Below are 14,202 nucleotides of genomic sequence, written 5' to 3'. Positions count from 1 at the left end.
CGCACAGCAAATCTCCAGAAAAATATTTAGTGCAGAAGTTCACCAGTAAATGCGGTATATTCGTTTGAAAGATGCTTTGGTGATTTTTTGGTTATCGACTTGTCTGTAATCTTCCAATGTGTGGATAGAAACTGTCTCTGAATCAACCAGTGGCTCGGAGGGGAAGAGTAAGAAAAGCAGCTGCGTGGATATCTGACGCCTTTCATTCTCAATGATTGCATCTTGTATTTGTTCTGATGGGAAGACAGCTGGGTGCCAGTCACACTCTGTGCCGCCTTCACCACCCTCTGCAGTGCTTTGCACGCTTGTCCCACATTAGGATTTGATATAGCCTACGTGGATGGCCACCACTGTGCACCTGTACGAGTCTGAGAGGACTGATGGAGGAGCACACTCAAAGATCCAAAGACAGGACTTGTAGCTACAGCAGCATGGACAAATCTTGAACCATTTTTGAAAGCCCACTTAACCAATTGCATTGCCAATATTGAAGAACAAATAACTGTTAAATAGGTAACATGATCCATTTCTTCCTCTCATAATATTGATCAGTAGATTTGAACTGATCGATATTAAGGCGGGTAGTGTGGTGTAGCGGTTAAGGCTTTGGGTATCAACCCCTGAAGTTGTGGGTTCAGATCCCAGCTATTAACACTGCGTGACTACAAGCGAGTCACTTCATCTGCTCGGGATCAAATTGTAAAAATCAAAGAAATGCCAGCAGTTGTATCTCAAGTGTCCCAAGTTGGCTGACCGTGTCTCTCATCTCTTCACCACCTAATAGCTCATGGGTGGTGAGCATACTGGCGCCAGATATCTGCCAGGTGGATGCTGCATGTTGGTGGTTGAAGTGGCTCCCACCTCTTTATGTAAAGCACTATGCAAGATCCAAGGTCTTTTTCTGACCTCTCTGGGCCTAAACTGACGATGGGTGTCATTTTTAGTGTAAATTAACCATCCAGGAGCTGTCAGAGCCCCCTGCTAAGTGGCTCTGTGACACAGTGAAGAAAAATCTACAGCCATCTTTAAAACTGGGTGACATTTTCAATACCCTGTCCTTTGTGACATTTGAAATTTATTGCACTTTATAAATAGAAACATCCTTTCACTGAATTGCTGTGGGTTTATACCCCCCTCTAGTGGTCTTTAGTGAAAGCACAGTTTTGTTTTTTTTTTTCCTCCTGCCTTGCTGTTGATTTTTTTTTATTTCGGATTTTTTGCATGTCCTGTTATGTCCTGCACAGATGGCACCTGGGACATGAGGATGGACTCCACAGTGCAGCTGTAGAAGTTCATGGGACCTGATGGAGAAAGGCGTGCAGTGACGGCGAACGTGCTGGTGAACCGCCAAGACGTGTTGTGTCCACTTCAGTCCATCAGTGATGGTCACTCCACAGAAACGGCATCGGCTGTTTCAGCTCTGTGGGGACATGCTGGCCTTGCAAAGCATCATGGGGCGCTAGGAGAAAAAAATAGTTTGCCTAAGCTGGCTCACTTGATGAATTTTCAAGTAAAAATTGAGCAAAACAAATCCAGAAAATTTGCTGCAAATTTCGCCAATCAACAATACAAAGACGGCAGTGGAGATTTCACTTGGGCAATACAAGTGCTGGTTAACTTTATTATTTAAATATGTTAAGTGTCCGTCTAGCAGTGGTGTTCCGTGTTTCTTTTGGTTCCTTTAATTAATCTTTATTTATCTGGTTTAGTACAATGCTATATACTGTATATCCTGACATTCCTTCTTAAACTCTGTGCCTTGAGCATGGGAAAGGCACTATATAAATAAAATATATTGCTAATATTAGTCTAAAGACCTGAAGCCATTTGTTGTAACAGATGTGTAGAGGCAATCAGGAAGGGGGCAAATACTTTCTCACAGCACTGTGCTGCTTATTGGAGGAGCTTCATATCCAAACTGCTGCACATACTTGATTTACAGGAGACTTTTTTTTTTTTTTTTTTTTTCCCCCCTCGGTGGTCTCCAGTAAAAATCCTGTGTTGCGTGTCATGGATGACTCTTTGAATTTCTGTATCTAAATGGTCTGTTACTTGGCATGACCACCCGAGTTCTCCAGAGACTTTGATGCTAGTCCCTGCCCAGAAATCAGCTGTGTGGAGTTTGTCGGTTCTCCCTGTGCCTCTGTGGGTTCCGGTTGGCCTTCTGGTGCTCAGGTTGGGTTTATGGTTGATGCCTCTCGTCGGAGTGATGGTGATGTACCATTACATTTACATTTAGAAGACCTTAATGTGTTCTGCTTTTATGTGAATCCCAGTCTATCCTGATGGTTGTAGCAGGAAGATGTCGACTCTCAAAATGAGAGCTTTCATGTGTATGAAAAGAGTGCGCCTGGCGAGTCGCTCATTCATGTTCTGTTAGAAGTACAGCAACCCCTGTTGGTGGCAGAGGTGGGATATGAATGTAACGTCTTTGTGGATTGAAGTCCAAGTTCTTTATCACACAGAAGCTCTTCTTCCTGAGTGGTTCCTAATCTTGAGAATGTGGCGGTTTAAGGCTGATGGAGGTGTTAACACTTCATGTGGAGCTCATTTTTCTGTATCCTCACAAAGAAGAAGGAACTTCAAACCAGCCGATTCTCAATCTCACTTGATATTCCTGTTTGGCAATGAAACTCAATACACCTAAACTGCCAGCCAGGGCGCCGTAGGGAAACGTCTCTGTGACACTCCGAGGAGCACAAAGTGGTGTGGGCAGGTGCCCCCGTAACACCTAGAAACCGGCGAGTAACAAACACACCCAGGCAGACCTGGACCACGGCGGACCGAGTCCCGGGACACTATGTGGAAGCGGCTTCTTGTTGTCATTTGTCTGGCTCTGCCCTCCGGTGAGTCCTCCTATTCAGTCAGTGGGATATTAGAGGCCGGGAACAGGCGAGAGGAGAAGGTGCATGTTGGGAAAGAGCAGTCCGAGCGAATCAAACAGAGACCTGGACAGATCAGGGAAAAAGGCGTTATATAAAAAGAGATGGAAAAGGTATTAATCAATAGATGGGTATGAAAGGCACTATATAATAGGTACATAGACAGGAAGGGTACAATTTAATACAGGTGTTATATAATAGTAATGGACAAGGCATCGATATCGATATGAGTGGCACTATATAATAGACAGATAGGAAAGGCACTCCATAATAGAGAGAGATTCAGGCAAAGAAGGGAAACGCATTATATAACAGACAGAAGGGAGAGCTGCTACACACAGTAACAGCCACAGATGAAACGCACTATAAAATAAGTAGCTAGACAGAGAGATGGGAAAGGTGCTATATAACACACAGATTTATTTGGCCCTTTTGATATTTTTTTGACTCTCTGCATTTCAGAGTTCCATGGTTTCTCTCCCCCGTGTGAGGCATTTTGATATTTTTGGGAATCTGAGTTTTGTAATTTTAATTCCTGCTTCCCATTTTAGGGATTGCTTAGGCTGAAGTGTGCAGATGGTAGTTGGGGACTGGCTGCCTTGGGGTGAGGCTTTATCTAGGAAGGTCAGCAAAGGCCCTGCCCTGCTATATGCCATGTTTGTGTCGACATCACACAGCATACTTTTGGTACTCCAGGGCATTTTTCATGGTAGGAAGGAATGGACATTTTTATAATTTTTTTTGTTATGCTTTACAAGTCGGTATTTCCTGTTGTGGAAAACACTGGACTGCAGGCTCAGTTGCATGTCCTGGTCCAGCTGTTACTGCTGAGATTTTTCCGAGTGGGTGGGCTGCTGTTTCCAGGTCTCTTATCCTGGTTTTTTTGTCCATCTCTCTAAACTCCCCCTTTGCTGTGCCATCTTCCTGCTCTCCTCTTCCTGTAGATGTCTTCAGTGCCCTGACTGTAACTGTGGACCCTCTAATCAAGACCATCGCCGAGAACTCTCCTGGTGGGACATCGGTGGCTTCCATCAACGTCTCCGTGCCTGCTGGCGCCACTCTGAATGGAAACCCTGTCATCGTCAATGCCAGCCCCGCATACCACCCGTTCTTCATTGCTTCCAGTGCTGCCAGCCAGTGGAGTGTAAAGTTCTGTGTGTTGGTGCCCTATTAGTGGCTCTAGAGATGGCGGGGTGGTCCATGGCGAGGGTAGATGGTGACTTGCACCTGAACTGGGAGGGCAGCCATCTAATAAGAAATGAATAAATGTCTTTCATGTACCAATCCTCCTTTCTTCCACGATGGGTTCCTACTCGCAGCGCAGCTCGGTGTGAATAGAGATGTGGGGGCCGAGACTCATTTGGACACTCATCTCTTACTCACACGCTCTCTTTGTCTCACTCACTTTCTGTTTATGTCTCGTGGCATTTATTCTCACTTGTTTTCCAACTTGCTGACACACACATTCACTTGCACACTTATTTATTCACTCACTCCATCTTGCTCAGTCCCTTGTTCACTATCTCACTTATTCACTCTTTCACTGTCTCACTCTTGTACCGACTTTCATACTCCTTAATGCACTTCCTCACACATTCGCTCATTAACTCTTTCACTGTCTCACTCATCTGTCCTGTCTTTCTGTGAGTGACCCGTTTGCTTGCTCATATACCTGTTTACCATTTCACTTCTTTGCTCACTCATTCACAGTCTCATTCCCTTGTTCTTACATGTATTCCTTTACTTACTCACTTTCTCTGTTTCTGTCTCGCATATTAACACAGTCACTCAATCTCTTACACACACAAACTCTCAGCTGCTCTCACACTCACTCCCTGAAAAATAATGAAAGTTCATCAAACGCAGTGACTGACCCTCTGCCTGGGAATTATAGGAAGGGGGCGGCCCTCCTGCTGTATGCTGGGAATTACAGAAAGGGGGTGGTCCTCCCAGTGTATACTGTGAATTACAGGAAGGGGGCAATCCTCCTGCTGTATGCTGGGAATTACAGGAAGGGGTGGTCCTCCCACTATATGTCAAGGTGGCCCCGCTCCCTGAAATTCTACCTGAAGAGGCCAGGGCACAGAACTAAACCAATTAACACAAACATAAAAAATACATCCATAATAAATCATTCCAAATCGAGCCGCCCAGGTGTGACCACCAGCCGGTGTGGGGTCTGCACGCTCCCCTCATGTATCTGTGGTGCTTTTCCCGTCCAGTGCCCTCTTACTGTACGCCTAAGAGATACTCAAGTTAGATTAAATGGTGACACCTAATTGGTCCCATGTGGGTGTCTACATTGGCCATGCCCTACGATGGGCTTGTGTCCAGTCCAGGAAAAGTGCCAGCTCGCTATAATCCTAAAGTGGGCAAACCAGCTAAAAAAAAAAAAGAAGGGGGATAGATGGATGGATGTGATGTGTAAGCTGATGTCTGTTTCTGTTTCTAGGTGATCACCGACTCCGCTCCCATTCTGGATTTTGAAGCTGTTCCCACCTACAGGTTGCAGATCCTGGTGCAGGATTCCAAGGGGAGGTCCGCCTCCCAGTTCATCACGGTGGAGCTGAGCGATGTCAACGAGCCCCCCTTCTTCACCGGGGCCCTGGCACTACAAGGTATCAGTCTAGACTGGGGGGTCCGACTCTAAGGGGAGGCCCACATTGCCTTCCCACGTCAAATTAGCTCGACATGGGCTGTTGAGTCTACTGAATTTCATTCTAATCCCACCCACTAATGTGAGGGTCTTTTGTCAATTTTGTGGCATTTTAAATCATTATTCTTTATTTTTACCCTTGACGACTTACTGGTCACTTAACAAATTCAGCAAGAACAAAAGTGGAAATTGGAATCTGCTGATGTTAAAACTGGCAGCATTGTAGGTGGGCTGTGGCAGACCCCTGCTGAAACCCTAAGGGTTCATCCACTCCCAGTCCTTTCAGACTCCAGGCGTGCCAGCTAGGCAAGGGTCCCAGCCGAGCGTTACACCCTTCTTATCCAATATGTTCTGTTGAGCTGTTCCTGTTCCACTTTGGATTGTAAATGTTCCCGCTGTTGGAAGTGACTATAATAACATCCCATACTAATCGTGTGACTGTTGTAATATGGAGTCCTCTCACAAGTCATCTCCTTTCTTACTGTCATGTTACGTGTCATGTTCTTCTCTCCCTCATCATCATTTCATTAACACTTTTATTCTTGTGAAATTTTCACAAGCACAGTTAGCTAGTAAATAAATAGACCAGACGATGGTTAATGTGAAACAAAGCCAAGGGTCCAAGTCATGACACAGTAGCCAGAGCATCAAAGGGGTAAAGACCGAGACTCGTACGTCAGGAACAAAAGGAAATCGAAAAGCCAAAACCCACAAACCTAACGAAAGAGAATTTAGAATCTAACTCTGCTTCATCGAGATGTTAATTAAAAGTTGAGTATCCACCGAGCAATAACACAAGCTGGCAACGCCGTTGCAATACTCTAGTGACGTCAACTGTGTGACAACTGCAGCCACGTGACGTCCTCCAAACAGTGACGTGAAGAATCCAAGCGATTGTAGCTGCGGCCCTCCAGGGCTCCACTTTCACATTTCACATCAATGGCTACGATTAGGCTTGGGGGAGGAGTTATCTGACTCAAGTCAAGTAAACCACATGACAAAAACCTGCAATCCAATTGGCTGTCCAGCGGAGATCCTGAACCTCTGTGGGTCGATAAAACAAGATGTGAGCCAAAATAAACCTTGTCAGTTTGCACCAATCCAAAAACGAAATGACGCAAACAAAATGATACGTAAAACAATGTGTTGCTACATTTACTTTAAGGCGAGTTTTCTTTGTGCTGAAACTTTACTCCAGTGAGCTGCTGATGGGGGCGTCCTGTCACACGCACCTCGGCCTGAATTTCTCACTGTTAAGTGACAGCCGTCTGAGGCACCGGGGGGGACGACGTCAGGCCGTGCTCCTCAGTAACGTTTGTGTGTCGCATTTCTGTAAAGCTCCATAGATGTCTGCAGCCTCCACTTGACTTGGTCAGCCACGGGCTGGACGGGAGAATGTGAGAACTCCCAAGTGTGAAGGGCCGCTTGGTTGCTTAAGAATCTCGACTCTGCCGTTGGGCATCTGAAGGACGTGAAGACTCGCGTCCTAAACAGCTGAGGGTGGCTCACAGCTCCAGGGTTCAGATCCTGACCGGGCACTGCCAGTGTGGAGTGTGCATGTTCTGCCAGGGTCTATGGAGACTTTTCTCCTTTTAGGTGAATCGGGGATACAAAACTAGTAATCAATAAAACAAGCTAATAAATTAATAAAAGTTAGGGGTGTCCCCCGGGGTGGAGATACTTTTCCTTCAAGTCTCGCGCCCCACCACACTGCTGGATTTGGGTCCTGCACTCCTCACTTTCCTGTATTGAAACAAGCCCACCTGGGACATGGCTGGATATTTAACTTTCTTATTTTTCACTTGATTTTTTTTTTTTTTATGAACTTCGTCTAAAAATTCCCAATCAATAAAAAGATCCCCTCAAAGGTCCTAATGCTGTGTCCCTCCCCCCTGTCACAGATGCTGAGGTGTTCCTCCCAGAGGACATTGTGAACAACACTCTCGTCTATAAAGTCTCAGCTCAGGACCCAGACGTGATTGACCTCCAGCTCCAGGTAACTGTGTACCATCACATGTCACCGGCTTGTTGTGACTTTTGTCACCTAATGCCACTCACATGTTTTTTTTTTATCCCGGCCTGCAGTACACCATAGTCGGCATTTCCCCAGGAAACACAGGATTTTCGATTGATGGTTCCGGTGGGATCTTCACAGCGATGGCATTTGACTACGAAGGAGCTACGAAAAGGTACATGTGACTGTGCTGGCTGTTAACCTGTAAGCTCCCTTTAGTCACTCTCGGGACAAGGTGGATGGCCCTCATGGGTGTAGTACAGGATTAAAATGGAGCGGCCTAGCGACGAAGGAGGGGGGCTGGAAACCGCAACGTGTTCTGGGAATTGGGCAACCATTAAAGACAAAGGCAAACTGAGTGGAGGGGAGGGCCGCTTTATAACCTTATCCTACTTCAACCTTGAATTTAATGTTGGTGTTCTCCATCAAATCAAATCCTCCTACCTTGCCACCCCATGACATCCTGCTCTCCCAACTCAGCTCTGTTCCCAATACAAGACTCATGGCATGCGTATGCCGTGTTAAAATGGCCATTAGAGAATAAGGTGATGATTGTGTGTGCTGTGCCGCTCTTCCATACACCAGCGCTGCAGCTCCAATTATGGAAGAGCACAGAAGGCCATTGCAATGGAAAAAATGGATACGTTGTCAGCATCAGGGCATCAACAGTCATCAACCACTACCCACCATCCTACTCTTCAGCATGAGCCCACGGCGAACACTAAAGGCTGCATGGGGGCCCCACCTTCACTGTTTAAAATGCTCTGCCCCCTTAGTCAAGTCACCTCAAGGCTTAGCCAAACTCCTCCTTCTATTCCTGAAACTCATTAGCCCCACCCACCCATCCTTCTTCCACCCAATCACATAGTCCTACCCTGCCTGTTTCTATTTAGACATCTCAACCCACCAAGCCTGCTGCTACTCACACAACTTGTCCTGCCCAGCCTTTCTGCCACTCAAGCATACAGTGCCACCCAGCCTGCTGGCACCTAAACACATAGCCCTGTCCACCAGTTCACTCAGGCAAATAGCTCCCCCTTCCTGCTGCCAATCAATCATCTAGCCTCACCCAGACTTCTGCCACCCAAGCATCAAGCCCCGCCCAGCCGCCTGCAACTCCCAAATCTAGCCCCGCCCATCTGGCTTCTGTCCAAGCATATGTCCCCACTTCAGCCTGCTGCCCCTCAAGTATTTAGTTCTGCTCAACTTTTTCCCCCAAGCATTTAGCTCCACCCACTCTGCTGCCACTCAAGCATTTAGCCCCACCCAGCCTTAACTACACATCTAGAAATGGGCACTCATTGATTTATAATACCATAATATTTGTATATTTTCAGGGATACCTGCCATAGTTTGAAGCTTTCAGAGAGTCCAGAGGGTTATTTTGGGGGCTCCAGACCCTCATATATTTCACACCTGGCATGCCAAACCCTGTTGGTCCCTACATTCTGTCCGATGGAACAGATCCTTCCTAAGATGAGGACACTTTCCATTGGTTTACATGCCCACTCAATAGTTAGCATGGGTACCATGTGTTGGCATACCCCCCCAAGGCATGGGCTTATTTCTATGTGCTTCACTTTATGCCAGCCATTGTCCCGTGTTCAGCTCAGTGGACAGAATACCATGGCACTCAAATTTGGACCGGGTGCCCAGACATGAAAGTGTCCTTGGCAGGTTTTCCTTGTCACCACATGCAGATGGGCTCACCAGCGCACTTCTTTCCTGCACAGCCTCCATCTGCGTGTCTTGTTGTGAGGCCTGATTGACCATCTTCACCTTCTCTCTCTCTCTTAAAGCTACACGGTGTCAGTAAGAGTTCAGGACCATGGTGGCCTTGCTGTCCTCGGGAATGTCAAAGTGTACATCACCAACGTCAACGATAATGGACCCACCTTAAACTGCACGTGAGTACCCTATCCATCACTGCTGTGTATAGTATGGGGTCCCTGGAGAGCGAGAATCCATCTCACTGGCATTAGGTACCAACACCAAACAGGATGCCAATTCATTAGCAGGTGGGTTCAAGTGCCCTCAAAGCCTGGGCCAGTTTAACTATGCCAATCATTGAACCTAATCTTGTAAAAGTGGAGGAAGGGAGAGAGCACACATGAACTCAAGATAAACATTTGAAGGCAGCACAGAGCACTGGGGGGCAAAGTCAAAAGTCACCTGACCCGAAAAACATCTGAGAGGAACCACACACACAAAAACACTCAGGGAGGCACAAGTCAGACACAAATCGGATCAGTCCGAGGCCAGCTGCCTACCCAGCCCCTTTGTGGACCCCCCAATATCCATGAGTGACGGGACAGAGTAGCTCACCCTCCAAGGCAGGAGAAGGTGGCCATGAAGCTAAAGCCAGGAGGAGCAGGTGAGCCAGAGTGGCAATCGGGAGATGGAGACACCAGGGAGGCCAACTGCATTGGCAGCTCTGGCAGGAGAACCCGCGGACCCCCCTGTCGAGTCGATTCCCATCTGGAATCTCCAGAATCCAAACAGAAGAAATTCAGCTCATTCACAGCCACACTTTCTCAACGTTCTTTCACCTTTCTGAATGCAATCTGATCCAAAAATGAATAAAAGGATTGATATCCAAGTGCAGCCGTGCAGCGGGTGACACCTCAGCACCACACTGAAGAGTGTGAGACGATCCTGCCACCAACATCCAGGTTCTTCTCTGCAAGTTGGAGGACCTGCTTGCAGGGCTGGACGCAGATTAACGTCATACCCACAGCGCATGCTGCCAACATCTTTGGGTGAAGCTGGGAATTGAGTGACACCACTTGTGTGAAGATGAACGTGAATTATTTAAGTTGTGCAGACTGGGAGCTTTAGATAAATGTGCTTCATGAGGCCAGCGTCCATCTGTCCACACATCCACCCAGCCACCAGCCATCCCTGTCCATCCACCTCTCCTTGTTTGCTCATTCCTCCATCCATCCATCACCTGTCTGAAAGTTCATCCATTTAGCTGTCCAGCCCCATTCTTTCATATCACCCTTCCAGTCATTTCTTCCCCATCTATTCAATCCTCGTCCATTTATCTATCCATCCACCCACCTTGGTGACTTCAGGGTTTCTCTTCTTTGGTGGCATGTTGGCGTTTCTGATGGCCTTTTCTGTTTAGTTGTCGCTCTTCCTTTTTACCCATTTCAGGTAGCAAATCCTCAGCGCCCGCCAGTCTGCCTTCACTTCAGGTGTGGCCAGGGCAGAGCCCAAGATGGTTTCTCAATTTTCTTTTTCTTTCTATTCAGCTTCATAGGTTACAGCGCTGGCACTAAAATCCTCGTGCCTCAAAACTCGACCTCCAGTGGGACAGCGCACTTCAAAGTGGACGAGGAGCTGAGCATTGGCACCCTGGTGGCCGCCTGCGCGGCCAGTGACGTGGACCTCATGAATGACCTGACCTTCCGCCTCCAGCCGGATAACCCCCTCTTGTCGATCAGCACGCGTATGTATTGTGCAGCGCCCGGGTGAGGTAAACGTCTTTGAGTTGGCCAGGGAAGGCGCTATATACAAAGTCCTGGCAACTTAAAGGGCCTGGTTTCCACTTCTTGACACCAAACGTAACACACTGGGCTGAATGGCACTCGAGGGGCTGCAATGACAGCATGACAGTCATTCACTCTTTATTCAGTATGGCGCCATTTAAATCTGTCACTGTCACAAAGATCACAACGATACAAGAAAAGGGAAGGGTAAGCAAGGGCCAGGAATACAAGAGAGGAGAACGGGAGTAATCAGGGACTGGGAGAAGAGCCGGGGTGCGGAGTATTGGTGACTCAATGAGACATTAGGAGATGCACTGTGCCATCCTTCATGCCCGTTTGCTGTTTGGGTAGCTCTGAGTGTGTGTGTGTGCCCAGCATGACTCTTGTCTTGTGTTTTGCAGGAACTGGCAGTGTGCTGACAGCGGCTCGGATGGATGTGGAAAGCGATGGCTTTGTGCCACTCCAGTCCTTTGCCGTCATGGTCTGTGATGGAGGCGGGAGATGTACAGCCATCCCGGCCACTCTTGAAGTTCTGCCCATTAATGATGTGCCACCATACTGCTATCAGTACTTTTACAAGTGAGTTCAGACTTTACCTGTGCCGTCTTCTCAGAGTCGCTGGTTCAGATGTCTGGACCTCTTGATTTATTATAAAGTCAGGCTTACACACTTTAGATGTATCCGTAAAGGAGTTGAGTGTGGTACTGCAGGCTGCCAAATGATGGCACTAATGGCACAAAGGCAGGAGGAGGGAATTTGTGGGCCTGCAGAGGAGACATTGGCACAAAACACTTCATGTAACTGATTAACAGTTTAGTGGCGCAAATCTCAGAACAATATTTATGTTATCAATGTTAATCAGCCTTTACTTTATATAACGCCTTTCACAGTAGCCAATCGCTCAGGCCATCTCTATCAGGCAATATGCATTGTATGAGGTGCCTTTCCTGCAATTAATATCTCAGAGAATGTCATGGCCATCGATATTTTAGAAAATGTATATTATTAGTGTCAGTTCATCAACCTTTATTATATATAGTGCCTTTAATATGAGATAATAGCTCATCAAACTTTATTTTATATGGCACCTTTCACAGTTTAGAACAATTGATGCTATTGATCTCTGCTACTCAATCTTTATGTTATATATGGTGCTTTTCACAACAGACATTATCACAGAAGACTTTAGATAATTAATCAATCTACTCTAACAAGGTTTCATTTTAAAGCGCCTTTCACAGTGTCCAATAGCACATAATACTTGATTCTTGTTAGTCGGAGTTAGTTCATCTTTATGTTATTTGCTGCCTTTCACAACAGCCAATATCCCAAAAGACTTTGGATTATCAATCTCATCTAGCCTTTTAATGACACATTTTATTTATATAGCACCTTTCCCACCTGTCTGTCCTGAGTATGACGTTAATCTTCCTCCAGCCCGGCAAGTAGGCCCTCCAACCTGCAGGGAAAAAACTGGAGGCTGCTGGCAGAATTGGCACTCCAGCCGCCATGAAAAACCTCCCACTGGTTCCATTCCTTCTGAACTGGTTGCATGGCTGCACTCGGGTCCTAATCTGGGATCTTGAGGTGGTTTGTCATGTGGTGGGTGCAGCGATGCGCTCTATCAGTGCCCGCTCCTCAGTGATCAATATCTCAGAACACTCGACACTATTCAGCTCAATCCTCAACCAGTGGGACAAGCAACTTAAACTGGGATTAGCAGTCATAAAAATATGAAATAAATCCAAGGGAGGAAAGAAAACGAATGAATCTAAAAAGTTAAAGTGAACCACAAACGTCAGTGCGTATTGCTAGAGTGAACACCAGAGGGCGCTGCAGTGAAGGACATACACAGTCAAGTTAGGAGAAAAGAGAGACGGCCCAGGGGACTTTGGGCTTCAGGCGTCTTGGAGCCTACAGGTTTGTGCCAGCCTGGAATGGCACTCTGCCCACTTAGCTCTGGCTTCTTTTATGTTGGCATTCCCTGATTCTGGTCCTGGAGGACTGCAATATTTAAATGTTACAAGGACGCAATTAGATGTGAACCTGTGGTACATCTGCACAGGTCTGGCCATCTTAGTGCCCAGCTACAAGCCTGTTATTGACCAACAGCAGCTCTCTGTTATGCCAGCCAGACATTCTTAGGTGTGTTTGGGGGGCTCTTTGTTTGTTTATGATGTTTAGATTTTTTTTTCTTGAGCTTCTGTAAAGTTTTAATTTCCCCTTACAGACAAACAAGGTCCATCTATCAATCATATAGTGCCTTTCATATCAATCTTATGCTGCCTTTCATTTCCATCCCTCTATCCTGTATTGCTTCTCATTTTTATCACATCATGCCTTTATCTAGCTATCCATCCTACAGTGCCTTTCACATCAATTATATAGCGCCTTTCATATCCACCCTGTATTGCCTTTCATCTTTATCATTTAGTGCCTTTATCGATCTGCCCTATAGTGCCTTTCATATCTATCTTTAAATAGTGGCTTATCTATCTTATAGTGCCTTTTATTTCCATCTCTCTATCATTGCCTCTCATTTCTATAATATAGTACCTTTATCTATCTATCCATCCTACAGTGCCCTTAATCTTTATCATGTAGTGCTTTTCATATCTATCTATCTATCTATCTATCTATCTATCTATCTATCTATCTATCTATCTATCTATCTATCTATCTATCTATCTATCTATCTATCTATCTATCTATCCTATAGTGCTTTTCATCTTTATCATATTGTGCCATCCATCCATCCTCTAGTTCCTCCCCTATTTATCGTATAATTCCATCTTCTTATCGATGTTAAGCAGTGTTTTAGTCATATTGCAGTTCCTGCTGTGGCCACTAGGGGGTGATACAGGACTATGATGACAAGTCTATTTTTCCTTCAGCCAGAATGAAGACTTTTCTTTTCCTACACCCTCAGTTAGTTGAGAGGGTCCGGTGCTCTTCTGCCCCTAACTATATACCGTAACACAAGGATTGGGTGGATTTTGCCCCCAGCCACTGAGGGGCAATGTGCCCAGACTTGGAAGAGTACAAGTGAGGACAGCCAGCCTGCTACTGCGCAGACTCGCTGTGACAGCCCTGGTGCTGCTAGGGGAGGCTCCTCAAAAGCACCAGCAGGTTTCTAGAAAGTCCGAACAGTCTGGA

General features: G+C 46.3%; 1 protein-coding gene across 1 annotated transcript in view; it reads left to right on the top strand.

Moving 5' to 3' along the window:
* The first annotated feature begins 2,415 nt into the window (after positions 1-2,415).
* The window catches only part of LOC114668452 (cadherin-related family member 3-like), a 44,453-nt gene continuing 32,666 nt past the window's right edge, over positions 2,416-14,202 (top strand). The window contains exons 1-8 of the mRNA XM_051921202.1: positions 2,416-2,846; positions 3,827-4,026; positions 5,335-5,500; positions 7,440-7,534; positions 7,624-7,727; positions 9,352-9,459; positions 10,810-11,006; positions 11,448-11,625. Of these exons, the coding sequence (XP_051777162.1) occupies positions 2,801-2,846; positions 3,827-4,026; positions 5,335-5,500; positions 7,440-7,534; positions 7,624-7,727; positions 9,352-9,459; positions 10,810-11,006; positions 11,448-11,625 (1,094 nt within the window). The 5' untranslated portion in view covers positions 2,416-2,800. The remainder of the gene's footprint in view (positions 2,847-3,826; positions 4,027-5,334; positions 5,501-7,439; positions 7,535-7,623; positions 7,728-9,351; positions 9,460-10,809; positions 11,007-11,447; positions 11,626-14,202) is intronic.

This window comes from Erpetoichthys calabaricus, chromosome 18, assembly GCF_900747795.2.
Source record: "Erpetoichthys calabaricus chromosome 18, fErpCal1.3, whole genome shotgun sequence".
Classification (NCBI taxonomy): Eukaryota; Metazoa; Chordata; class Cladistia; order Polypteriformes; family Polypteridae; genus Erpetoichthys; species Erpetoichthys calabaricus.
Note: the sequence above shows the minus strand (reverse complement) of the source record. Positions and strands in the feature narration are given on the sequence as shown.